We start from the raw sequence: 27,914 nt of genomic DNA, 5'->3' as shown, positions 1-27,914 counted from the left end.
AGGGGCTTGGAGCACCAGCGGCAGGAGAAGCTCAGACAGTAGCCTGCCCTGCCATGCCACTGCCGGGCCCACAGCAGCAGCCAGCAGAGGCCCATCTCCACAAGCCTGGAGGAGCACAGGGGGGCAAGAGCGGGCAGGAACCCAGATTAAGGACCTCCAAGGACCTGAAGGGAGACACAAGGGCCTCTCTTGTCCAGGCCCCTTCCAGGACTGTCCCGGGACATCCTCAGCCCTGGGGTCCAGTCATGGGACGAATGGCAGACTGAGGCTGGTTGCTGGAGGAGCACACCTTGTGCATGTGTGCATGTATATTTGTACTGGTGGACCTTCGTCCTGCTCCGCCAGAGAGGGGAAGGGGGTGAGGCCATTGTGCCGTCTGTGTTAGTGCGAGTGCTCTGAGCGTCTCTGATCTGCGTGGCCAGCCGTGTGTGTGTGAGGTATATACACGTGCTCTGGTGCACGTGTCTGCAGGGAGCACATCTCCAGACCTACTACTGGTTGGACCTGGGGACATAGGGAGGCAGCGGTTTTGCCTGTCTGGGATGTTTGGATCCAGCGCTATGTATTTGCCTCAGAAGGTCAGAATGCAAACAGAGAGTAAGAATCCCTGGTCTAAAGACTTCTAAACTGAATTTACTGTGCAGGCAAAGGGGAAAATTATACCGTTCACAAGTACGGTGGCTAGAATAATGATCAGCAAACATCACGTTTGGGTGCCATTTCTCTTTGCTTATTAAAAATTTCCTGCCCCCTAGCTGCTGTGTCTCACCTCTTAGCAAGAGGTCACCATCCTTTCATCTTTGCCAACTTGGTTTATGCACTGCTTTTACTGATGCTCTGAAACAGGCTTTTTAAAAAGTTAACCAAAAAAAACCAACCCAAAAAAACCCCCAACAAACACCCCACGTTCCTAAATGAAAGTGGTGGTGGTTTGAATTGGCTTCATTCTGCTGTGGAGCAGGACCTGACCAACAGACTCACTTAGGGTGATGCTGTCTGTAATGGGAGCGGTTGGTGGGATTGTGGATTTAGGGGGAAGGGATTAAAGTACTTCTTTGTGGAGAGAAACAGAATTAAGGGAGGGAGAGAAAGAAGTGAGGAAAGGTGAGGAATGGAGAAAGGCTGAAGAGAAAAATTGTAGGAGGGGAGTTGCCAAAGGGAGAGGCACTGAATGGTGAGCTAACAAGAGGGAGAGAGCATCCGGAGCCCCACCACAGGGAGCTTTAGCATGCATATGCAATTACACACATCCTCCTAGATGGAGGGCAAGCCACCACCTCACCTGTCTTTTCCAGTCAGTGGGTTGCTCTTTCTTTTTCTCTCTTTAAAGGTAAGTCTACAACATCGATCCTAGCGTTCAGGAGTTTGTCCCTATATGGCCCTTGCTCTGCAAGATACTGTCAGAAGCACATCTCACTAGATAATCCCCAGCTCCCCTTTCTCCTTCGTTTTCTGCAGTACCTGCTAAGGGTGCTTATTTGTCTATTCATGATTTGATGGAAGTATGTAGGGCTTGCAGAAGAGTATCTAGGCACCAACCGTGCTAAGTCCTGATTTGTCCTGGACTTGCATTTTAGGCAGCTGTTTTGATTATGAATTAATTGCCCAATTTCATATTCTGTTATTGCCTGCAGACCTTAGCTGATTCAGGTCTCCTTTGCTTCAATGCTAAAACAGTACCTAGGAAGACAGAATTCTCGCTCCTGAAGAATTTGTCCTATCAAAAGCATAGAGAATTGTGCATATGTGTTTACATATTTGCACACATTTCATTTTTTATTTCATATGCATACATTTTGTATAGATTGTTTCACACATCCGCATTTGTTCCTTGAGTAAGAGCTGTAGGATATTAATTGCTTATAGTTTACAAGTGAAGTGAGCAGATGATCATTAATTCAGCCTGTCTTACTGTTTTTGAATTCTCAGTTCTCTAGACTTAGAGCTTTCTGGTGTTACGTGAACTTTAGAATCTGGGTGAATATAGTTAGTATTTGCTGGAAATTTGATGGAGCTACAGAAAAGGAATACAGGCTGGAATAAGCCTCTTGAACTTCCAGCTGTATAAGGCCATGCAGACAAGGGAAGCAGTTTGAAAACTGCCTCTTTTGAGGCAGCATGCAGACTCTTCTGATCCTCATTCAGATATGATGCCTTTAACTTAATGGGAGCCTGGCCTCAACAAGGATTGGAAGATGGAATTCATCACGCATAAATATGTGCTTGCCCATACACATTCATAATTTATTAGAAATTTTGCATAACTCTGTATGGAGTATCTGTGCACTTATGTCTTACTTGAGTGCTAATCGACTCTCATCATTTTGTACTGATACTGAGAACGTTATTGCAGGTACACACTTGCATATGGGCTTATATATATAGGGGTAAATGTTTTATACGTATATGTATATAGTCAGTTACAACGTCTGTTTTAGCTATCTTGAATGAAGCTATATCAAACAGGTCCACTAAGTATAAAACTGACTGAGTTCAGTTACATTAAAAATGAATTTGAAGTAGAATTTCTTGAAGTTCCAGTGATTAAATACTTGTAGTCAGTTTTCTCATTTTCTTCCTTTCCTGCCACTTCAGTTTCTCTGTCCTGAAATTCAGGAAGGTAACTCTTGAAAAAATACAAATAAAGTAATTGCTTTGTTTGATTAAAAAATGTGACAGTGTAACAAAATTATTTGTCTTTTAGCTTGTATTAGATAAAGTGTGCTGTCAAAGTCTGCTAATATTCAGATAAGAACAGAACCTCGATATCATCACGTTATCATATCTCCTTGGAATTACTTCTGGTGTATGTTGGTGGCAGAGGGAGAGGGAATACAAGAATGGAAAATGTGATTTTAATTACCATTGCCATTCTATATTTATGTAAGCAAACTAAAACAAGTGTGCAGATTTGATAGATGCTGTCTTTGTTTCACATGTACACCGCTAATAATTAATTGCCAGCAGTGTATTGCTTTCGACTATTGCTGACTGAAATGATTTGGCCTTTTGTCTTGGCACTTGGGATTGGCAGTGAGTCTTTGGAACCACGTACACCTGAGGCAGTGGCTCTGATGTTTGCCAACGTTAACAACTATTTAATGCGTATCCTCCAAGACCTGTGGCCAGAGGGCTCTGCTATTTCAGGGGAATATTGGAATGAGCAAAGACCGTAGCAGGAGCTCACTCCTCTGTCATCACGTGTCTCTGGCTCAAATTACTGCTGTCATAGGAAATATTTTCTACTAACAGTTGCAGGGCTTCCTTAAGCATAATTTTATAAAAATCCCTGTCATAGGATACAGATATAAAAATAAGGCCTCTATCATAATCGTGATTCTTCTTGACTTCAGTGGGGCCCTGTATGAAATTTCAGTAATATCAAAAAAAAGAAAATCAAAGTAATTATTATAGTGAAGAGCAGAAAAATCTTCTAATTAAATATAATCAAGAAGAATATTTATTAACTTGCTTTTACAGTTACTATAGAGTTGCTGAAAAGCTAAGTTGTGGGAAAGATACCTTCTAATAATAACACAGTATTTATAAAACAGAATGACAGCTCCAAATGGGTGAGAAGCAGAGACTAAGGAAAGAAAGGAGTCATGCACAATCCAGGAGAAAGGGGTTTTTTTCCATTCCTGTTTGTTTGGAGTGATTTTAGATTGCTAGTCGTTCCCTCGGGATGTTACTGGGTTCCAGACATACATTTTCTAATCTTCCATTAGATAAAATAGAAGGGGGGGAGGGAGAACAAGGATGTTCCACCAAAACGACAAAAGAATCGTGCCATCCTTAGTAATTTTGTTTCTTGAGCTTAAAGGATCCAAAAGACTGAACAAAAGCACTTTGTCAGCTGATGAAACATAAGCTTAGTTTATGAATGATGTCTTTCTAATGCATACAATGAAATGATTTTACGGTGCAGATTATTGATTAATATTACTCTGGAATGCTTAATCCTTCATCTTGATTCCTTGTTTTTACTAATTAGCTATAATTAAGCAGTCGTTCAGGTAACAGGATCTATATATTTCCCTAGTGGATTAAGTATTAAATATTAACTTATTTTCTGTGAGGTTTATTGTTTAAAGCTTTTGAAATTCTATGTGCTCTGCTAATCTGCGAAACTCGCCAATTTACATGTTCCTGCAGCAGTTCCCTAACTGCATGCTAATTTTCATGTATGTTTGACGTATCTCACACTGTGATATGTTGCATGTGCTTGCTCCCTTTGTCTGGGGCTGCTGTCTGTATCGTTTTGTGCTTCCAGATAGCGGCGGGTGTGCTCGCAAACGTGCTGCAATGTCTGTCACATTAACAGCTGTGAAGAGAGTTCAGAGTTCTCCAAACCTATTGGCCTCAGGTATTGAGATATTACTCCTGTGAGTAAAAAAAAACCAACAAAACAAAACAGTGAGATATTACTCCTGAATATTATTCCTGAATTCTGTACTGTTATGCATTCCTGCAATATTGCTCTGCAAGGAGAAGGGTAACCGTATTTTTTGTTCCACTGACAAGTCTCTGACTTCTACAGTGCTCTTGAAAAGGTAGTCTTGATATCTCTCTGCCTATGCTTTGCAGCCATTAATGAAAAAAATTAGGAAGACTTAGGAAAAATTAGTTATTTATAAATTAATTTTGCCTTTGACATGTATTTTGGGTCTCATGTCCCCCGTTTTTTCTCAAGATAACATAGCATGAAAAACTAGGTTTTGCTTGTTACAAACTTTGTTTAGTGCAACTTGGAAAAAAAAGGAAAAAAATCTGAATCCTGTAGTAAAAAGATTACCAGAAGCCAGACTAACTTGAAAAAAAAATATTTATCAAGCATACTTTCCTTAAAATGTTTAAAACAATAAAACCGTGCAGATTATTCAGTAGACAGGCAGAAATGCTGCTTAGCAATACTCGTGTCTGGTGTTGAGAACTTAAATCTTAATGGGCATCAGCTGCCCAGGTTCACTGGTGAATTAAGTAGTTAGAGGTATAAATCAGTACAGAGTCTTGAGTGGTGTCGACTAATTTACGCCAATCTGAGCATGCGGTGTTCATACCGAACAAGTACGATACAGAAACCTGAATACAGAATGAGGCAGAAAATAATTGCAAGATAAAATCTTGGTTTATAGATCTCTTAAAATATAAGACTAATCCCCAGGAATAAGAACTGTTAAAATTTATGAAGCAAATAAAATATTTGATTGCTACTTTTTGTAAGGATAGTGTCAGGGTTGTTTGGATTACTTCACGTATGTAAATTTAAGAAAACATTGGGTTCTTATTTCTTAGCAGCTTTTCTAACAAATTTTTGTCATTTAAGCATGCAAAACAGGCCTCTTAATGTCTGCTGTTGCACTTAAAATTAGTGGTAAGGAGTGCTGTTAGTACTATAAATATTCTACATTAATAATATTTTAAATTCATTTAGAGATTTCATGCCTGTAGTTTCTTTAAGAGAAAAAAAAACACTAATATATCTACAAGTACTCAAAAAACCCACCAGAATTTCAAATCTGCTCAGTGCTGGCAGTATGTATGTATCAGTTTCTGTGTTTTGCTTTGAAGTGATGAAGAAAGCATCACACATTCTGGTGTGAAGGGGGAGAGAAAATCCTGACAGAACCTGTAGGCATCTTTCTTGGTTTTGAATTAAACCTTTCTAGTTCATCTTAAAGGAATGATACTTCTTTTGATACCTAGATTTTAGACAGTAGTATATCACAGTATTTACTGGGAAAAAAAACACCACAGCAAATATTTGTTTATTATTGGCTGCCTGAAATAGCAGTGATTAAATAACAGTAACTGTCAGCACACTACAACCTGTAGAAGTTGTGCCATAAACATTACACAGCTATCTGTGGTCTAGTATTCCGGGGTGTGCTTAGGTAACAGGAGGGAATCAAGTAACTGAACAAGACAGCTCCTACATGTTTTTCAAGTTGTGTTATCATGGTTTTACTTCTAACACAAATTAATATTGGATGTTTCTTTTTCAGGGTCTGATTCTCAGTCTTCAGATTCAGGTAAATATAACTGTTATTTATGCATCAATGTAATACCATGTAAGTGGACGAATTATAACAATCTTCCATTATATTTGATATTATTACTCCATACGTTCACATTCTTTAAGGGAAAGCACCACTGAAATTATAATAATAATTGCAAGCGGTTAAGACCGCAATTTCAGGTCTCATTTGAAAGCAGTATTTCCTATATCACAGTATATGTTGTCAGCAAATGAATTGTTGGGAGAATGCAGAGTGCTAATTTGCCACCTTTAGCTTCAGTGGCACTTGCTGTTTCATTTTTAGTCCCTTACTCAGCTTTGCAAGTTCTGCTCACCCCACGTAGCAGCCTGCTAACATAATGTGTTACTTTTCCCAGCCTCTTAAAATATTTTATCTTCAAATCTGTAAGTTGTTGAGGAAGGATAGTATCTCCTTCAATGTTGGGCAATGCCTTGAGGGCTTTTCAGCTCTGAGGATAAAGACAAAACATAGTTGGTTGGTTGGAAAATCAAGGTGTCATTCAGATTTGGAAATAAGATGCGTTATTGGAACAACTAATCTGGTACCGTGGTGAAATTTGGTGAAACTGCCGTGACAAACTGGCTTTACGTTAGCTGGAATGTTTTTCAAAATCGGACACAGCTGTGAAGTACAAGAACCTAATTTGTGAAAAATAGTTCAGCCTGCTTTATATGGGAGCTGAAGCACCAGTGTCTCAAAAGGACTCCCAAGGTTAAAATCCATAGTCTGTGTGAATTTTCTGGGGAGATACCAAACTGCTGCCAGCAGCATTGTCAGTGCTTGAGTTTTCTAAATTTTAAGGGTAAATGTTTTGTGAAGTGGCAGGATTAGCCCTGTTCGTGTAACTACCATGGTGATAACAGCAGCAACATCAGTTGCATAGTAGCTAAACTTTTCCACAGTTTAATAGCTGGGTTGCTATGATGATAGCAATATAAAGATCTACTAATCACAAAAAAAAATATGTTTCTTTTTTCGCCACAAAAGCTTGGAGATCTTACACTGATGGAAGTAGAGAGACACTGAATGGAGATGCTAGCAGTTCATCTCTTACAGCAAAAGGGTTTAGGAGTGTGCGGCCAAATCTACAAGATAAAAAATCACCAACTCAGGTAAAACCAAACACACCAAGTTTCATGCTTTGCCATTTGTGTGGGGGTTATTCTTGGGCATTAGCATCTGCAGATGGGACACCTCTATGGAACATTGTCCTGATGTCATCCAGATAGTGCGAATCATCTGTTCATATGGGTCATTACAAACTGGTTTACTGCACAGATGAAGTATACTCTGCACAGGATGCATGCCTCCAGGTTAATTACCAGAAATTGTGTTCAATGAACAAGACAGGCAGCTACATAAAAGTAGGTCATCCACAAATAAAAGCTTTCTAGGAGTGTTCCCAGACTTCAAAGAGTATTTATTAATATTTTACACTCAGAAAAATGCATCAGTCATCAAAATAATATCTGAGGATAAAGGTTCATTAATTATAAAATAGACAGTGTAGTGTTTCTGCCAGTTTTGCAGACTACAAAGAGAACACACTAAAAATTCCCACCTAACTTGGAAACATTTATCTGTCAAAAAAAGATCAACATACTGATGTCAATACTCTCTCTGTTACTATTTTCATTCAAAGGTTTAAGAGGCTCTGTGTGTTTTATGTATGTCTGTTACCTGTGAATAATAGCTTGTTATCTAAGATCATGGACTGCATTTTGGAAATTACTTACATATCTGAACAATTTCACAGTAATAATTCTTATTCAGTGAATAATTGTTTTTCTGAAAGAAAAGGGACTATTGTGGGCTCTCTTCTGATCCCAGTTTACTCTGAGCAAATGGAACATCTGGCTTTCTAAACATAAGCTGTACAGCCCTACACAGCAAAGGTGGTGGGAACCTGACCAGTTCAATTGACCATTGAATTGAGCAATGTTGGGATGAAGCCCTTAAGTTGCTAGTTCCTTTATTTAAAGATAAAAGTCAAACCGAGTTATATCTCCTGCTAACATTTACTTTCTTTCTGTTTCTTCTTCAATGTTACTTTGCTCTGTGTGGATGCTTTTGGCAAATAAGGCACCTCTGCCACCCCCTAGAAAAGAAAGTTTTCGGAAAGCAAGAATAACTAATCACAAGAACAAAACTAATCTCCAGGCAGTAACAACTGGCCCAGCGAAACACCTTCCCACAGATACTGCCTATTACCCTAACGAGAAGTCTGTCCAGAAGACAATGTCTTCTCAGATATCTAACACAAGTGTCTCCTATGCACAAAAGATCATTAAACCACTGACCTCAGTCTCCAGTGCAGGCACAAGCACCGTAGCTGGTATTAGCACTACTCTCCATCACGGCCAAAGGCAACAGTCTCAAAAACGTAGGGTATCTACCCTGAAATTAACCCGGACACGTGACCCAGCGAGTAGGGTTCATTGTAATCCACAGCAACAGCTCAAGCCTGTTGAAGCGCCAGTATTTCCACAAAGGCCTCTCTCACCTGCCTGTAGCCCCGGGCCTGAGATACACACAACATCTCTGTCCATTCAGATAGCTCCCATCCCTGACAATAAAGCAGGGCCTGAAATCCAAGAACATCCACCTAGTATTTCTCCAGACACTTCAAAGATGTCTTCAAAGGATTTGGGACAAAAGTCTACAGTTCTTCCTTCTTCACAGGCTGCAGAATGCCATGTGGTATATTTAATTTTTCCATCTTTTATTTTAGATCATTCATGAATCACTTAATAACAGTCTGTTTAGTTATACTTACATTATCAAAGTTAGACCTTGTGTTTTTTGGGTAAAACTACCTGTCACATGGATCAAAACAGAACTGAACAAAACCTGGAGTTTTTGGAAGGGTATTGCAAAATACCCTGAAAAGATTAACCCAGCTCTGAGCTGGAAAGTAGACTTCTCGGTTCCTCTGTGAGCACTTTCCGGAGTGCAAATGCACAATAAAAATAGTGAACTGTGGGTGATGCATCTGCTTAAGTAGCTCTTCCTGGAGGGGGCTGCATTAAAGCATTATGCTGCCATAGGTGCTGGAAGGATCAAGTATGGATAGAAGAGGATTGGATTGGGGGGCTTTCTACAGATGCAGCTCTACTAATTTGCTAGGGCCGCCAAAAAATAAGTTTTGTCAGTTGCTTCTTTCTGCAAAGGCTAGTTCCATGTCTGCCCTGTGCAATAGTGGTTTTTAAAGAAAATGGGTTAATAAAAACTTTTGTCAAACACCTTTACGTGAAGGATCACAAGGCCCTAAGCTTTTAATTCCGTTTCCCCTATGCCTACTGAGACAAAAATTCTTTGTTAACTGTGGTGATCTCATCTAGGAGAAATGGAAGTATCAAGCACACGTATCAAGTATCAAGTGTAGGATCGGAGTTGTCTAAGCAGTGTTTATCGCCATTGATAAAGTTACCAGGTCTTCACTCTGGAAGCCCCAAGTAACTGCATTAGCTGTAGGATAGTTTTACAAGTCGTAGTAGTGAATTCCCCCTTTCAATTCCCAAGTAAAAATTTTGATCAGAGCAAAGCTCTGTGAATTTATATGGTAACAATTTGCAATGCTTCTTTTGAATTCATTAACAAATGGGAGCACAGAAGAATTAATCACATTTGTCCTTCTCAAGATTAGAGGCAAAGCTAGAATCTTAAACCCTCCTATTAGGCTACGCAAAATTTAGAACGTTTTGAGAAAAACAAGTTGCTTTACCCTTGAGAACTGGTTTGCTGCTTAGTGATTGTTGTCAGGTAGAACGAGTTGGTTCAACTCGAGGGGAAAAAAAAAAAAAAAAAAAAAAGAGCCACAGCAAAGAAATCATGTCAGAAACGGTAATGAAAAAGGAGTAAGATCTTTTTCTGGTAGATAGGGGAGGTATGAAGATTATGGGAGGCAGACTTGCAAGCCTTTAAACATGAGCATCAAGGGATATGGTCAGACAATATAACAGGTGTAGTTGTGGCCAGTACAACTTATGCATGTATGTTTTCACTTAAAAATAGTTTAGATTGTTAGCAATGTGATGTATTATATATGCTCAAATAAATTTCTCAAACAGAAAGTAGTTTTATGACAGCTAACAAGAATTAGGGGAAATACCTTTTTTATGATCCGGAATAATACTCAAACTCTAATCAGAATAATGAAAAATAATTTCTCTTCCAGGTAAACTTTTTATTTTTTAGAATTTTAAAAGTCAAAACAGGTGTTGCAATTTCATTTTATTTTAGAATCTGATTTAGTTTCACTCTGAGCTGGCAAAAGTCAGAAAAGTAGCTGCAACTTATGTGATTCTATAGGGGTTTTTTCTGCCTTCTCCTTGGTTTCAGTGCTTCAGTGTGTGGGAAGAATGATCAGAAATTTGGCAGCTGGGTTTCTTTGAATAAAATGATAAAAATTTCAGTTGATCACAGGGATCATTAAGGAATGTAGCCAGCTTTTCAAACTGCATACATTTATTGATCTCTTGCCTGCAAAATTCAGCTGACATCCTCTCTGATGTTCAACTTCGAAATAAATTCTAAAGATTAGTATGAAGAGGTGTATCTGGCACCACAACCGAGGCATGGAGCCAGTGGATTTTGCTAGCTCTGTGTTAAAATACGTGCCTAAAACTAGAGTACAAATCATCGTGTGAGGTGGTGTAAAATTCTGCATCAGGTGAGGTCCCAAATCCAAGATGCCATGGGCTACAGTTAGAAATAAAGGTTACAGTGATGTCTAAAAGGCTTTCTTTTTTGACTCAGTTCTCTGGTTGAAATGTTGGAACTATTCTAACTAATGTCAAAATTTATGATCCCCTTTAGCATTGTATCTTGTGGTATTTGCGAAGTTCACAATTTCTCTCATGTAGACAAATTGACTTTCAGTATACTATGCATGATAGTACTTTAATTTTTAAAATTGTTTTAGATTTGAAAGCTCTACAGGACTTCATACACCAGTTGAAGTACTTTTGTATATGCAGATCATAGGTTGTTATGTTAAGCTGTATCCTCTAGGGATGCTCTCAGACTGTAGATTAGGCCCACCAGGAATGTTCCAAGCTACCGCAGGAATTCTTAAAACCCAAATACATTTAGAAAGTTGCTGTAGAAACAAACAACTCTCCCTCTGCATCTGGGTTTATGTATGTGGAGGAGAATGAGGCAAGACTGGCTAATCATCACTTCTTAAGAGGTGGTAAATGAGAAATACTGCGCACATGTGGGTATCTATGTGTGTAGGGAACGTGTACAACTATATTACGTCATAAAGTATAGAAGGATACAGCCAAGAGAGCGCTTGTGCGGTCTAAGTTCATGTACAACCATTTTGCACTGTTTTTTAATGTATCTTGTTATGTTTGTGCTCCTATTTGCACTTTATTTCAGAGCTTATCTACTGAAACTGTAGGAGCAAGCAGAAGTGTGGTATGACTCACAGAGTGACATTTTGTAAACACTCCTACTCAGAGAAAGGTTAAACCCCTTACAAGTATATGTGAAAAGAGAAGCATTCAAGTTAACTCAATATTAGCTTTTTTACATTATTACAGTCTGGAGAGATGCTGCTGCTCTGTGCCATACTGCAGATATGGGAGAAATAACCTAATCTATTCAGCAGAATAAATTAGTATTTGTTAGTATGAGACCAATGGAGGTAAATTCTGTTGTGCGAATTTCTCACAAGAAAAAGTTTTAAACTGATGAAGAATTCTGAGCTGCATCTTCTGAAATAAACACCTAGTATTTTTATGTTCATTTGTTCCTGGGTTCATAAATGTCCTCTTGTTCTGGACAACCATTCTCTAAAACTGAGGATGCAAAACATTTGTCATGTTTGTTTGAATCCCACGGATGAGTGAACACTTCGTTTAGTCCTGATGTCCTGGAGGAATAAAAACTAGTGTAATAGATGCTTATGAAAGTGTTTGTTTTGCCAGCCTTATAGCTGTAGACAAGTGAATAAAGAGAGATAAGCCTGGAATTAAAAAAAATTGTTTCTGAATCCGTTTATCTAATACATTACTGTTCGGTAGGTATTGACAATACATTGAGTGATGTAGAAGGGAGAGAAGACAGGTTTCAGTGTTTTGGGGACAGATGGCAAGCAGAGAAAATTGCACACGTTTTCTTTCTGTGTCACCAGTGTAGTTTTGCACAAGGGCTGAACTCCACCTCCTATACTGAGTTTAGATTAAGAGGGCTAGGTAGTAAAAATGGAATGTAACTTGCAGCATCAGTTTGGAGAATTTGACATCAGCTTTTAACAATTAAAACTAGAGGTATTTTTACCCATTGGTGCAAGCGTATCGGTGTAATTTGATTGTTGACTACTAAACTCTACTTATGTATTAACAAAATGAGTTTATTCACTTATCTATGAGTCTCCGTATCTGTGTCTTGACTGTTGAAGCAAGGCCAGCACTTTGGTGTCATTAGTGATCTCGCACAACTCCCCACAGAACTTACATTAAAATCATAGATGACTGGTTTTGAAACCCATGCTTAGGGTCACCTGCCTACTTCATGTTAATTGGGTAGCAAGTGTATTCCTCGGGCCTGACATTTTACCATTTGATGGAAGGTGAACATTTCTAAGGACCAGCAGAAAGCTGCACTTGAGATCTTCAATTCACTTCAAGGCTGTGATGACATTTCTCTCTCTCTCCACAACCCATGATAATTATGTAGTCTAACTAGTCTTTCATCATTCTAATTGATTAAGTACTTGTTTGGCATTTAATCTGCCTGATTTCTGCTAGCATTTCTTGCACTTTGACAATGACAAACCTAATCTGAAGCACACTGGGTGGAACTGGTATTAAAAGTTTTCTGGAATGCATTCAGCCTTGTCCTTATCTTATTTTTCAGTGATGAAAAATACGGATTATTAGTAGCCAAACATATCTGTTCACAGTTTACCAACACTCCATGTTTTATAAATGGTGTAAACCGTTTTTATTATTCAAAATATTATTCAAAAATAATGCTGTTTTAAATCGCCATTTCAGCCACTCTTCCCCAGGGTGATGATTGTACCTATAGCAGAATTCTAGAATCCGGCTGAATATTCAAGGTTTACTCTACAAGGCTGAGAAACTTCATGTTGGGAATCACTACCTAGAATTGCTGTATTCCTTCTATCTACATTGATATTCTCTTTAAGAATTTGGCTCGATGAAATCAGCTGTTAATTGCCAAACACAGTGAATTTAATTCTTTAAAAACTCAGTTTCACTAGCTCTCTGGATGCACCCTGAATATCTGTTCTTGTTTTGTCCATCCCATCTTTCCTCAAGCATGCAGGCAGTCTTCTTGGTTCAAAGCCAGAAGGCTTACTAGGTTTCTCAAGTCTCCAAAATTTCCTGTTATTTTAAAAATTTAGATACCAGATTACATAATTTGGCTCAGTCATATGTAACTTCTCTTCTGGGAATGCTGAGAGCATATCTGGTCTCAAGAATTTCAGAGCTTCATATTGGTTCTGCCTCATAATTGTGTTACGATCTCCTGGTTCATGTGTTTTTCTGGAGATCTTGAATTACGACATGGGTGATGAAATTCATCATAAATGATGGTTCTTTCTTCCCTTTATGTATCTATGAGATGAAATTACTCTTTCTTATATGTGTACCTAAATGCACACATCTTAACCCCCCGATACGCTATGTTGCATAACCAGATGTTTCACATCTGCATATGATTGCTTCTCATGAAATTATTTTAATAGTATTCCATTGTTCTTTTGAAGTTTCCATTGGAAAATTAGTTATTTCTAAAAATCTTATCTCCTTTTATAATCATACACTCAATTATTGATTTTCTGAGTAAGAAGTAATATGTTCAGATTTACGCTATACAAAGATTTTGGTATGCTTTTTTCTAACTGTATATGTGAAACATTGCTGTGAGTAAGATTTGGGTTTGAAGCTGTTTGAGCAAGTTTCTTCACTGTTTTAACTGCAGATTTGAACAGCAGCTTCTGGCTGTTTTTGTGTACCCCAGAGGTCCAGTAATGTCACAGAGTTCTTTTGAACTGTTTGGAATAAGTGACAGATATCTGTTCACATGCTTAAGATTCTTTTCTGAAACACTTATTCATAGGGATGGTCCCATTGACCTCACTAAGGTTATTTGTGTAAATTCTAGTTGATCTCAGCAAGAATTCTGGAACTGGACCCCCAGTGACCTCTCATAAGTAGCACAGTCTGGGTTGTGTTCCAAGTTTTCCATAAGGGCTTTAGAAGATATTTTCAGATTTTGGATTAAAATGCCAAAATGGCATTTTAATCTGATGGCTTGAAACATTTTTTGAATGATTAAAGACATCTGCCTATTCTGAGCACAGGAAACAACCATAATATTATTGGTAACAACGTGGTATCTGTGACTAATTATTACTTTTTTTAAGTAGTAATTACTGTGTATGGTATCTTACTGTCCTCTGTTTTACATAAATTTAAAATCCCAAACGCTCTTTCCCTGCAGCTCTTGCAGAGTTCCTCAGCCCTATCAAAAGCGAAACCGTTAGTGCTGAAGCAGGCAGTATTTTGACATACTCTAGGAACTGATTGAAAGCTTGTGGCTAATAGGCAGTATAGAAGGATTTGTGCAGCTGTTTAACAAAGATTGGATGCCAGCATGCTTTTCACGTATCCTTAATTCAAAAAGAAATTGCAGATGCCAAAAGCCAGTTTTGGGACTAGTTTAAACCCAGTGTCTGTGTCTGATTTGGAATAACGGAACGTAAAACCTCACACGTTGTGTGGCAGTTTTCAGAAGCACTCTCATGAGAATGTTCCCTTTTATTTTTAAGGAATTATGCTGAAACCAAACTAGCGTGTTTTGTTTCAGTATAAAGTCATCCCTGTCCTGTGCTTGTGCTCCCAGTCTTTGTTGTTCCTCAGATTTATACCAGTTACCCTACCAACCCCTGTGTCCTCTAATATGCGCACACCTTACCCAGTAGGCTGACAGGGTGCTTCCAGAGTGCTTGGAAATTCTAAGATCATCCAAACGTTTTTATCAGAGAGGCAGTGGAGAAGATGTATTCAGTCCCAAGAAGCAAAAAAGTCCACCACCTATTGCTTGCAGATCATGTGAACCCTCAGTACTAGTGTTTCCGTTTAGCTTGTGGTCCTGCCCATCTGTATATTACTGTTCATTTCAAAATTATACCTGTCTTTTGACAAAAGAGCGCGCAACATTTGCAGGCTTGCAGATCCCTTTTTCCTCTTACAAACAAAATGATTGTGACGTTCTCTAGCCTCATATTTATGTAAAGTATAAAATAGTGTGAACCTTCTAGAGGCACAACTGCGATCATTAATATATGCAGCACGTTATGAATATTCATCCCCAGCACACTATGGTTTCTGGCATTGCTTCCACTAGTGTTTGATGCATTCATTTCTTTCCTGTTTTCCTAATTTAATATAGAGCGTGGTTGATTTATTTCCTAATCCATGTGAATGTGAACTTCCTCGGGCTGCTGAAAAACTTATGCTTTTGTAATTCTCCTACACACAGCAAGAGGCAAAGGGAAAAGTTTTTTATTCATTTGGTAATCTGTTTCTTTTCTTATTTTTTTTTTCCTCAAATCTCAGCTTGGAAACCAGAAAGTAACTGCCACTGTGATGGAGGTAAATGCTTCACAGACACACAGACAAACAGCAACAGAAGCTTCTCCACTGCCTCTTCCTTCTCCTGTGGTACCAGTTAACAGAGCCTCTTTCTCACCAGACAGTGGCACCCATCTAGTACCATTTTCTTTGCCAACGCTTGATGAATTTTTGCCTTCACGCTTTTATAAAACCCCAGCCCTTTCACAATTGTCATCTAAATGCCCATACCTAGCTTCCGAAAGTATTATCCACAGGAACGAAACGGCCTCTGTAAGCGCAGATTCTGCCATGAGTGAGTGCTCCTCCCGCACAGTGAGTGAGTCCTCCACAGCCATTCTAGATGAGCTGCAGACTTGTAGCTATGATACTACTGACTGCTCTGAAACACCTTCCCCAACCTTGAGCCAGATGTCTGCTGTGTCAGATGGCACCACCTTAACCAACACTGCTGCCACTTCTCATGTAATTATGCTTCCTTTTTTCCTCCTCCATTTTGTTCACACAGGTTGTCAAAGCGGAAAAGAATTCAAACTTTTCTGTTAACGCTGTTACTCAGACAAGTATAACATTAGTAGTTTTCTGTGTTTGTAGTAGTCTGACAGTATGTTTTGCAACAGTTGTTTAAAAAAAGTCACAGATTTGGTAAGAGGAAAATGCTACTAAGTTGTTGCACAGTTGTACGGTTGGCTAAGGCATGTCAAACACTTTGCTTAAAATAAATCGAATGGCTGTTCCAAATGCACTAAAAGCAAGCGGTCTGTAGAGTTTGAAGAGATTGGTTTAAAACAGTGTTAGCAACATACAGGTTTGTGGAGTTTGTAGCCTCCGGGCTACCACCATTTTTGGTTTATACTAGGTACAGATTTCAATAATATAACTTGTAAATTCATGGCAAATGTTAGCAATATTTAACACAGTTTTTTCCCCAGCCATGACCACTGACTGCATAAAGCTGTTTTTCTCTCCTCTAACTAACCTTTTCCTCTCTTAAGCACAGTTTCTTATAGGAGTGAACTTCATAAATAATCTTGTAATACCCAGATATCCTATTAATTTTCTCTTGGTTAAGTCAAGAAAAAATAGCATGCAATTAGATGTTTTATACATACATTCACTTTTCTGTACCTTGGTATGCTCATATATGGGTAGAAAGAAGGTATGGAATTTGGGTCAAATCCAGATCACTGCTGATTTCTTTTGAGATTATCTGCATGATTAAAATGAGCCAGAACAAAGCCTTCATTTAAATTGAGCAATTCATTGCTGAATTACAAAACAGAGAGATGTTCTGAGACCAGAGTTTTACTGAGTCACAACAGTGTTCAGACTTTGTTACAAGTACTTCAACATGCTATCATTTTCAAGTCTGAAAAGAACAAACCATGTAGACATCTTTTAAAGTTTCATGTATATTCTGTAAAAAGAATTTTGAGCCCAGACTTGCACATAGTCACCTGGAAAGTCAGTGATCCGTTGTCAGTGCTCTTGATGCTGTTAAAAACAAAAATAACAGGCATGTAAAAGCTGTCATTCCTAACTCTCGTAACAGCTTTGAACCATAATCAATACAGACTGGGGTGTGGAAGTAAGACACAATTGCTACATGAGCATTTACTAGCTATGGGAAGCACGGAACATTTATATTTTCTTCTAACCTACTTCTAAAATAATCAGCTAACTGTATCTGTTTTCTTTGAGCACCATTTTTGTAGCTTAAGTGAACGGTCCTTCCCTTTTTCTTTTTTTGGGGTAGTCTCCCTGGTGAGAGGTATTTACGGTCAGGTCTGACCACCACTTTCTTAGACACGGCAGGGATGAGCATAACAGTTGTGCAGTATTAATGGATGAAGAGGAAGGATGAGTCTCCCACCAAAGGACAAAAATCCCTAAGAATCTAAGATCACTAAAGCCCCACGGAAATTAAACTGCTGGCAAGAGCTACCTCTGCAGTGTAAAAAAGTCTTCATCTCCCACCCTCTGTAGGGGAGGGCCAGATGACTGTCAATGTATCTGGGAAATAAGAAAATGATGGGGAAGGTGGCACATCCACATGTGCTGCTCGTGGGTTTACTCCTGTAATGGTCGTCATCCTCAAAGAGGACTCGTGTTGCTTTTGTAGATTAAAACGGCGGAGGGAGCAATAAAAGTAATACAGGATTGTGCCATCCAGCACTGTGCCCACACAAGGTGGAACCATGCTTCCAAAGACGTCATGTCCCCGGTGGGGATGCTTGTTTGTTCTCGAGGTCCTTATTGAGAGCTTCGGCAAAAAGGGTTTACAGCAGAACTTCTGAGATGAAGAAACAGCATCAGGAAGAGCTGATTTACAACAAATTTGTAAAATATTCCAGGCAGAAGGCAGGGATAAACATAAAATGGCGCTTAATTTGCCATACTTTTAGTCACTTTAGATTACAGCTTCTTTGAAAACCTGAAGTGTGAGAATTGTAATTCTTGTTTGGGCTTATGCTTAGAATTGCAGTTAAAATCGGAGAACAGCTGATTTTGGAAAATATTTTTTCTGATTCTATTCCAATTACGAGCATTTCCCTTATAAAGTAATTTTCATGCGTTCTTTTTGTTTATGTAGTTTAAAATTGTGGAATCTAATGGAAACTTGGAAATGGAAGTACACGTTAGATTTTTGCCTTTTCCCAAGTGCCAGAACTGTCTTTAACTTCAGGAACTGATCCCTGAGTATTTTAGCCTGATTCAGAGTCTTGTGGCCAGGGCTGTGCTGTGCACAGCACTGCTCAGACATCCATCGTGGGACCTCTTTCCCTTTGCTGCCGGTCTCAGCAGAGAGAAAAGAAAGTTAGAAAGCCACTCCAGATAGGTGCTTTTCTCTGCTCTGATTCAGAAGTCCAGAGAGCTGCTCTTTCTGATGCTCAGGCAAATTAAAGGAAGTATAAGCCTGATACCTCGAAGGATTCTTTGCAAGAGTTTGATTGCACAGCAGCAGCAGGTGGCTCTGCTAGCAGTGGAGCCCAGGTGAAGTACGCTGGAGAAAAAAATAAATGGAGCCTAGGGAAATGAAAGAGCATGAATTAGATGAAGATTATCTTCCCAGTTAGCTGGGGAATAGGTGCATTTTGGCAAAAAAAGTTATTTTCTTGTATCATCTTATTTTGCCACAAAGGAGATTACGTAAGAAAGTAAAAGATCTAATTCACGAATAGGCGTCCTAAAGATTTTACTTCCTTGTATAATCTGGGAGCAAACTCTGTCACCTGAAACAAAAGCATTACATTCTCAGATTGAAATGTCAGTGGCTCCCAAATAATTCCAAGGGCAGGAGAGGCCCTTGAAACTTCACAAAACTGTCTTTTATAGCTAACCCTCTCACCAGTGCCAGATGCATCAGATAAGCAAATGCAGCAGCCACCTTCACAGAAACCTTCCTCAAAGAGAGTCATTAGGAAGTAAGAAATTCTAGCTGAGTTGAGATCTTCCCTAAGGCCTTTATAAGCAAACCCAAAAATGTCATATACGGACATGCCATATATATATTTATGAATGATGCACGAGAGCTCCTTGTATGGATCCTGTTTTCATTATATTGTGTACTTAGCGTAAGAGCCTTACTGTCTAACCCAGCTATTTGGTAAAGCCCATCACAGAGGTTTCTTAATTTTTTATTACAGAAATCCATAGGAGTAGCTTTCTGGTCTACAAAGAGCTCCTGCTAGTTCTGCTCCTCTCTTCAGAGAAACAAAAGCTATAGTAAATTAGTAAGATTCTGAACATAGTTGCACCCATCCTTCCCTAGAAACAAACTTTCCCAAAAAGACAATATGCAGGAAGAGAGAATGGGTGAACTGCTGAAGTAGGGTATGGGTGGCGGGCTTCATCTAGGGACCTCATCTGAAATCATGGCTTCATACCTCTTGAAATGCTATCTGTGAGCTCGTGTAGCTTTTATACTCTTACTCCAAGTTCCCTTCATGGGGAGGATGGTGTGAGAAAAGCCAACTTAGTTTGCATTTTGGTTCTTGACTTTACTAAGAGATGAAACATTTAAAGAAAACAGTTTTAATGGAGACATCACCACAACGCAAACTTTTCAGTTCAGTTCTGAAAACGGGTGTCCTTAAAATTGAGGAACCTCTGAACGCACATAAGACCACATGTGATATCTGCTTAGGAGCTAGAATTTGTTTTGCTGTCTTAGCTATTGGAGGCTGAGACGTTAAAAATTTCAAGTCAGATCAGTAATCTCCAAAATATAAATGCATACAAGAGGTCACGAACCATTGCACTTTTAAATATAAAAATAATACACCTTTTAGTAATGATTTTTACTTCTGCTTTACTGCTTCAGATAGTTTCATGTTTTACAGCATGTTTTAGTTCTTTTGTTATATAAAATTGAGCAAAGTTTGTAGCACTCTGATTTTGTTCAGGTTTAATGAAGAATTCTGCATTAAAAAGAGATGTTGCAGAGACCTTCCCTCCCTTTTCTGCTGAAGTATTGCTACCCTCTGATTTCATTCAGTGCTTTCTCCGTATCTGTTTTAATCCTGCAGTGCTCCCCGTAAAAGTGCTACAGCCCAGATGTGGGGATTCTAAAGCTGGGGGCAAGGAAGCAGGTTGTTTCAGAAGTACCTCTTGTGTCTAAAGCCTAAATGGCTTGTGATGCTGCTGTACTGCTAGTTTACTTAGCTTTCCCATTTTATATATTTGACAGTTTTGTTCTGTTGTCTTGTGGTTGTGGTATTGTCTTTTTATTGGTGCTGTTTATTTTTGTTGTGATAGATTTCATATCAGCATCCCATAGTTACTCTAGCTGGCTTTAATTTTTTGAAGAAGTTCGGCTCACTCTCTTTAGCTAGTCTTAATGAGACTTTTCCCTTCAGTCTGCCCAGAAGTTCCCATTAATATCAATAGGGCTTGAGCATGTGTATTAAGGGAATGTGTCTCTTGGAGTGAGTGAGCAGTGGTAGGCAGCCTTTGTCGCACGATGAGAGGAACTTTCACTGCCATCTTCACTTTATATTGCTGGCAGACCTCTGCAGACCTTGATTGTGCCATCTTTGTTGCCTTGACCGTGGTGGTTCCGTCACCTTCCCATGACTTCAGCATGCTTCACACACAGCACTTACAAGGAGAGAAGAGGGGAGGCACAAGGTATAGAAGGAACACATTCTGCTCCCCTCGTGCCGAGTTTTGCATTTCAGTGAACGCAGATGCCGTTATGGCTAGGTACCTGACAACTGGTAATTGTTGTGTGGCTGACAGTCTTGCATCACTCTCTGTTTGGGATGGCAGTCGGAGGGCTTTGTGTGTAGTTTAATGGGATATTGTTTTGTTTCTCTCAGGCTCAGATCACAGTGAATGGGAACTCTGGCACTGCTGCCAGCCCAGTGAGTCACTTTCAAAGGCCTTTTTCCCCTTCTTCAGCTTACCCTCCACCAGCTTCGCTCAATTCCAACATTGTTATCATGCAGCATGGCAGAATGATGGGTAAGCCTCACACAGAATGTTTGCTTTATACATTATACAACATATTCCAATTCACGTGGCAAAGACTGCAAACAATTGCTGAGTGCTTCGTATCCATAATGAAGGTGTTGTCTGTTCATCTACCTTGGGAAGTAAATGCAAAAAACTCCAGCATTTATTGATAGATACAGTAGTGATCATGAGCTGGAGTTGCTGTTAAGTTTTATTACTTATGTGTGTGAGTGACCTCTTGCCACCTTTCTACTAGCTTTGCCGAGGAAAAAGCATATAGCAAAGTAGCTCAACCCGTGCAGCCCCTTCAGATTTTGCCTTGAAGAAACCAAGGGTCAACTTTGTACATTGGTTCTCCCCACAAATTCCGTAATATTCAGTGGAAATACTGCCAACAAAGGGATGGGCTCCAGGCTTTTAAACACCTGTCATGTCAATCTATAATTTGTTTATGGTTGGGGTTTTTTTTGTAGGGCATTAATTAAAAAAAAAGACATGTATACATGTTCAGCCTTAGAAAGGTGCTTTGCCAGTATAATCCATTTTGCCAGAACAATCATTTGCTTGCTGCTTTTTCTACTAGTTAGTGTTTTGCATATTCAGATAAGATTATACATGCAAAATAATTTGAATGTGATCTTGAAGTTTACTTTTTTGTTGTGCATGCAGGGAAATTAGGTGACACTTCTCACTCTGAGCCTTATAGCTTAGACAACTGCTATCCCTGTCATAGTGACAAGGACAAAAACTGTATACAAGGGTTTCTCCACATCCCAGAATACTAGATTCTTTTGATTGCTTCTAGTTTGCTGATCTAAAGACCTATCAATTCTGGTTTGGATATACCTGAAATAAGTAAAGTGTTTTCCCATGATTTTTACTCTTGTGTGATGCGGAAGTTCTGTGTTCCACAATAACGACCTGACTTAATTCTCCTTGCTCACTTAAAAATGCTACTGATGGCCTCAGTTTGAGGTCTATGAAGAATGAAGGATCAAATCCAAAATGTTTTCTAAGTTTAGCATCATGCATTTTGGGAAAAAGGCCCAAATATTCAGACGTTTGCCATGCAGAGTTGCCCCTCACCATATATGTGTAGCACTGAATTATTTACAGGATTTCAGACTTCTGTAAACAGCTCAAACAGCCATGCTAAATCCAGCTCTCTGCAGTAGAAGTGAGCTGAAGTATTTGAATTAAAATTAGAGCTTTCAGTCACCAGAGCTCCTTTTCCCAGTTTATACTACAATTCAAATATTTTACTTCAGAAGAATCAACGGATGTTAATGCACATGAAGGGCAATTGTAATCTTCACCAGTACTGTTAGGATATTTATTTTTACTCCCTACATTCGTTTATCCTGTGGTGGAAATGTCACACAAGCACTGTACCTGCTTTTGCAAAAAAAGATGATTTGTCATAGCAGCCTACTAATTTACTGAAACATGCTGCCTGAAGTACATCATTTGCAGCCATACGAATTTTCACGACATATCCCAGCAGTGAGGTGGGTTTTGTTAAATTACTCTGAATTTTAGAAAGAAATGGTAGTAATGACTTATTAGTTTTGTTAATTATAAAGGAAGATTTGGGAGAGAAGGGTCAAAATATTGCAAGTCACCACAAACCAGCAGCAGCCTGCAGGGTTCACCCAAATTATCGTAGGTGGATCATCAGATTGCTCTACAGATGCCAAGTTACTGAGGTCCATTTTTATGGACTATAGAGGCACTTAAACATACCAATGTAACTTTAAAGAATGAAAATTGTGTGTCAGAATTTGTTTTTAAAAAATATTCATGCATCAAAACTTAATGTTTCTAAATGTGTGCCACGTAAGTCTTTGTGGAGGGCTGTTTGGAATCTGTTCCTGTGATTAACAAAACAGCGATTTTCTAGTTTGCTAGAATGCGTGGGGGTGGGGGGGTTGAAATTAGATCACTACTTTCAAGGAATGGGTAGGAAAGGTGCAAGAGTTTGATTTATAGGAAAAAGGCTGCTGCCGCTTTCTCAGTAGATTTTGGTGGGGTTGTGGGGTTTTTTTCCTTTTTTTTTCTTTTTTTTTTTTCTTCAGCAAGATGCTATGAAAAAGTACACCTAATCTAAGAAGATCTGAGTTGAATAGCCTGTCTGGTCCTTAGATAAGTTTATAATCCTGTTAATGTAACATTAACGAGGGCAAAGCCCTAGCTAAGATGATTGTGGTTTTTAAAGTGTTGTATATGTGTGTGGTTAAGATTGTGCAGCAAACATGTACTGTATATATATAAATATATATATATATATGGGGAAGCATGTTACAACTGCAAAGTGTAATTATTGTATCGTTATACAATATTCTGTCATGTTATCTTTACAGAGTCCACAGAGACATACTCACAGCATGTTCAGACTGTTGGCAGTACCACCACCACCAGTACAATACCAATCTGCAGATCCTCAGAAGAAGAAAAAAAAATTACAGTCATTAAAGCTCCACATTATGCAGGGATTGGCCCGGTGGATGAATCTGGAATCCCTACAGCAATTAGAACGGTAGGAAATTCTGGGGAATCTGTGTATGAACTCATACAATGAATTGATTGTTGTTAATGGGTTTTTCACATTCTTCTAGTCTTATATAATGTGGAATACATTGTGCGTAATCAGCGAGCTCATGAATATAATATTGTGTGTTGACGGAAAAGGAGAATGCTGATGGGAGCATAATTGGGCAACCTCATGTTTCTAGCTTTAATTAGAAGTAGCCAAAACTCTGTGTCTCTTTCTTGCTTCTCTTGTAGTTCTTGCCTTTTGGAGATATGAAGTAATTGTGTTTGTTTTGTTATTTCTAAAATAAAGTTTATACATGCTATATATGTGTGTGCATACAAGTATACAGATAGACACGTGTGTGTGTGTGTATATAAAAATCTCATGTTTTGCGGTTTTGGGGGCAACGGTTCTTATGTCATCAGGGTAGTGTAGGAATGAATAGTTTTGTTGTGACAATGATCTAAGTGACCAGCATTTTCATAGAAATGCAATATATAATCATTTTCCGCCTTGAGTGACATGTCAACGAATAGCGTGGAAGCCCTTTCATTGTGACTAGCCCAGTTTTGATCATCTGCCACTAGTCACTGCTTGAGTGGTCCCAGGATGCCGAACTGAAGAGTTTTGTTTTCACCATGCTAAAGCATTCTTTCCACTCTGCTGTCAGGGCAGCCTCTTCTGGCTGGTCCAGAGAGCACAGTGGCAGCTGCGCTGGCTCTGTAAGGAAGTGCTTACTGGCCTCCCCAGCCAGAGAAGAAGTGCTGTGCTAGACGGAGAAAGAGTAAGAAGAGTGGGAGCCAGGATGAAGGCAGCAGAGCCCTTGCAGGTGAAGTCTTTGTGAGGTGCAAGGATGTAGCAGCTGTTGGATGTGTCCCCTCTGCTAATACTGATGTACGGGGCTGTGTTCTATTGCCCAGAACTGCTTCAATGGATTGGAAACTTAGGGGGAAAATCAGGAACTGATGGAGAAAAGCAGTAGGAAAAATTCAGAAGAAGTGGTAAGATGGGGACAATTTTGATAAGAATGGGGGGAAACTATGGCATTTCTTGCTTTCTTTTTGACATAAAAAGTAATATGATCAGAATCTTTTAAAAATTAAGAAATTTCTTTGCAGCAATGCTCTAGCTTCCTACCCCATTTTTACGTAAATAGTCCCTATGCTTTATATAGGATAAAGTAGGGGGTTTTGTTCTTTTTTTTTTTAATAGCAGATTGATCTAACAGGGTCCGTATCAGTTATATAAGATTATAACAGAAATCCCCCTGAAGTGTGCTTAACAGAGTTGGCAATCTGCCAACGTGTATTTAACTTTTGGATTATATGGTCTGAGTCTCTCCGATTTTCCCCTAAAAAAACCATAATGAAATTTGAATTAGCACATTTTTTTCAGCTGAACTTGTTCTGGGTTTTGTCATGTTTCGATTTCAAAATATCCTGTAGCTTGTAAACTTATTATTATAGAAATCATTCTCACAATGAGATATATGAGTTAAAAGATTATGCTAGCGTGTGTCTGTGTGTCTGTGTCTGTGTGTGTGTCTGTCTGTGTGTGTGTGTGTGTCTGTCTGTGTGTGTGTGTGTCTGTGTGTGTGTGTGTCTCTGTGACTGTCTGTCTTGTGCTACTTTGTGTCCTTACTCTGCTTCCTTAGGACTTAGCTGAAAGTGAGATTGTTTTCAAGATACTGATTTGAGATTACGTTTTAAATGTGCACAAGTATATTTGATCCCCATGTATCCCAGTCATGTAAGAACAAAGCTGGTATAGTTACCAGCCAGAGACTCAAACATGCTGTACCTTGAAACCTCTCAGCAATGCAGTAGTATGCAGAAACGTGCAGAAGTGCTATAACTGCATTTCCCATGAACAGAAGAAGGTAGGATATGTCATTCGCTCTTTTTCTGAGGTCAGTGGGCAATCCAAATGGAAATCTCCCAGAAAGTTCAGCCCTGCTCCATCTGGAGAAAGAAAGAAGTCTTCAAATTAGTTGACTTTGTAATTCCATGCAGTATAAAAGTTTCTTATTCTTCCATCTTTATAAAAATGGCAACAGTCTATCAAAAAAGCAGTAAATGCAGATTCATGGGCTATAGGTTAACGTATGCGATGTTCCCAAACACTATTTGTACTCAAAGGTAAGCTTATAAATAAGAACTTATTTATCTGTAAGGAATATCTGTATTCCAGATTTGGAGTGCTTTTCAGGAGTAGAGAGATTTTTCAAGCTGTGGTTATCTCCTCCAAGTCTATTCTTCCTCTCAGAACATAGTTTGTGACAGCTGTTTAACCAAGGAAAGCAGAGCGATGTTCTCTTCTTCTTTTCCTGCAAACCCTCTCTGCCCAAAGCTGCTGAGAGGGGAAGGATTCCTGTACAGCTTTCCCATCTCTCAGAACCCCCGTGCCATGTTAGCATGTTCCTTCCATACCACTTGAGCTCCTGCCAGCTCTGGGAAGTGCAACTCTGAAGCCTCAAAATTCAGATCATTGTTAAGTTCTGCCACCATGCCAAGCCCTGCCCCAAAGACGGTGAAATTGCAAGGCATTAAAAAGGAAGTCTTTGAAAAGGGACGGTAAAATGCTGTTCACTCAGAAAAGCCTTCAGTCAAATGGCACCACCAGAGTTTACCACCAACAGGGTCACAGGAAAGGAAAAAACAGATTCATGGAAAGCAGTATGACTGCACTGTTTTAGACTAGCCAAAATGATTCCTTCATGTCTAATCATCAGAATCAATCTGTAGACTGAGAAGGCCTCTGTTTATGAAGAATGGAGGGGGGAAAAATCAAGTCCCACCAGATTTCTTTTCCATCCTTAGTGATGCAATATTTTAGCTTGAAAAAAACCACCACAGAAGGTCCACTGAAAGTCATACATGCCTCCTTTAATTGCATACTTTCTGATGGATTATTAGAATACTTGCAGCGATTATGGGCTCTCCTAAGTACCAACTGCTGGTATTTCTTATGTCCTCTTCGTGCTGTTTGGCTGAGTGTTCATTCACGTATGGTGATACTGTGTTCCAACGTTTAATTGCAAGAACTATAATGTCTGCAAAGCAGGATGGCATCTGAATGGCTTCGTACATTGTGAATGCTGTTGATTCCTCAAAAAAACGTTGGTATGTGGGATTAGTGAATATAAATTGCAAAAAAAATACTTTAAAATAGGATTAGTTAAGGAATAGAATAAATCCATCTGGTTTATAATGGAAAGCCAAATTATTGTCTGAGGTTTTAAACCCCAAGGGTGGGGGCTGGGGGGAGAGATGATGAGAGAAGCGTGTTCAAATGTTCAGAAAGATTTTGGGAGACCACCTTCTCTGGTCGCATGAGAGCTTCTTCATACTTGATCTCTATGTGGAAGCCTCCTGTGCTTTTGTGGAGGACCTGACTCACCTGGCAAACAGATACCTACGTGCCTTTGTCCCTTGACAAGCAGTAGGGTTATGGAAGTAGTATTTATACGCTGTTTCCGTTCTATTCATCTATCACTGATTTGAGCTCTGTCGGAAGACTCTTCTTGGCCCAGTACAATCAGAAAGGCAGTTGTGGTATCACGGGACCACTGCAATTTCTGCTGCTGTGGGAAATGAGGAGTACCGCGGAGGCTGTGGCTATCACCATGAAGTCCTGTAGACCTTCTGGACTTCGCCTTGAACTTTTGAGTGTACATGATCTTGGAGCACCAAACAGCATACTTGATTCTGATCTACCTAAATTATTCTTACCAGAGTTCTGCTAGTGTAGATGTTTAATGCCTTTAGGGAAACAATGTTAAAATGGTCCAAACCTGCTTCCAAATATATTCTCTTTGGCAGAAGTCAGGAATATGTTGGTAGGTGGGGGAAGGGACTGGATTTTGTTACAAAATTATCTGTTTGTCATCTCTATCTTGCAAGCAGGTCTGGGTAAAAAGCAAACCTTCCACTTCAATTTCTTTCTTCTCCAGCAGATCCCAAATTCCTTCAATTGACTGTCAGCTCTTCTTTAGAGCAATTTTTTGTTGGTTTTAAATGTCATTTAGTAGCAATTTTATGAGAACTTATATTGATTCCTCAAAGTACGGGAGCATTTTCTACCTAGTCCCTTATAATAAGAGCTCACCATTGTTAACAAAAAAGATTGATTATGTACAGTAGCTGTAACAGGTGTTTAGGGCAGAAGTGTGATTCATTCAAGATGGCACAGAGCCAGGTGAGCACGCTAAGTTCCCTCAGTTTTGTAGAGAAGAATTTTTGGATTTTCACTTTTCATGGTAAAGAG

General features: G+C 39.2%; 1 protein-coding gene across 23 annotated transcripts in view; it reads left to right on the top strand.

Annotated features, from left to right (window-relative positions):
- The window catches only part of SORBS2 (sorbin and SH3 domain containing 2), a 231,182-nt gene that overhangs the window by 148,146 nt on the left and 55,122 nt on the right, over positions 1-27,914 (top strand). For 9 of the 23 annotated variants that reach the window (XM_055794870.1, XM_055794873.1, XM_055794876.1 and 6 more), the window contains 7 exons: positions 4,274-4,366; positions 6,006-6,032; positions 7,029-7,153; positions 8,124-8,741; positions 15,644-16,123; positions 20,980-21,124; positions 23,476-23,651. In XM_055794870.1, coding sequence (XP_055650845.1) covers positions 4,274-4,366; positions 6,006-6,032; positions 7,029-7,153; positions 8,124-8,741; positions 15,644-16,123; positions 20,980-21,124; positions 23,476-23,651 — 1,664 coding nt within the window. Of the gene's footprint in view, positions 1-4,273; positions 4,367-6,005; positions 6,033-7,028; positions 7,154-8,123; positions 8,742-15,643; positions 16,124-20,979; positions 21,125-23,475; positions 23,652-24,255; positions 24,478-27,914 lie in introns of those variants that run through there. The other 14 variants (XM_055794882.1, XM_055794881.1, XM_055794880.1 and 11 more) reach the window with 8 other exon arrangements.

This window comes from Falco peregrinus, chromosome 2 (assembly GCF_023634155.1).
Source record: "Falco peregrinus isolate bFalPer1 chromosome 2, bFalPer1.pri, whole genome shotgun sequence".
In the NCBI taxonomy this organism is placed as follows: domain Eukaryota; kingdom Metazoa; phylum Chordata; class Aves; order Falconiformes; family Falconidae; genus Falco; species Falco peregrinus.
This window is presented reverse-complemented; position numbering and strand designations above follow the sequence as displayed.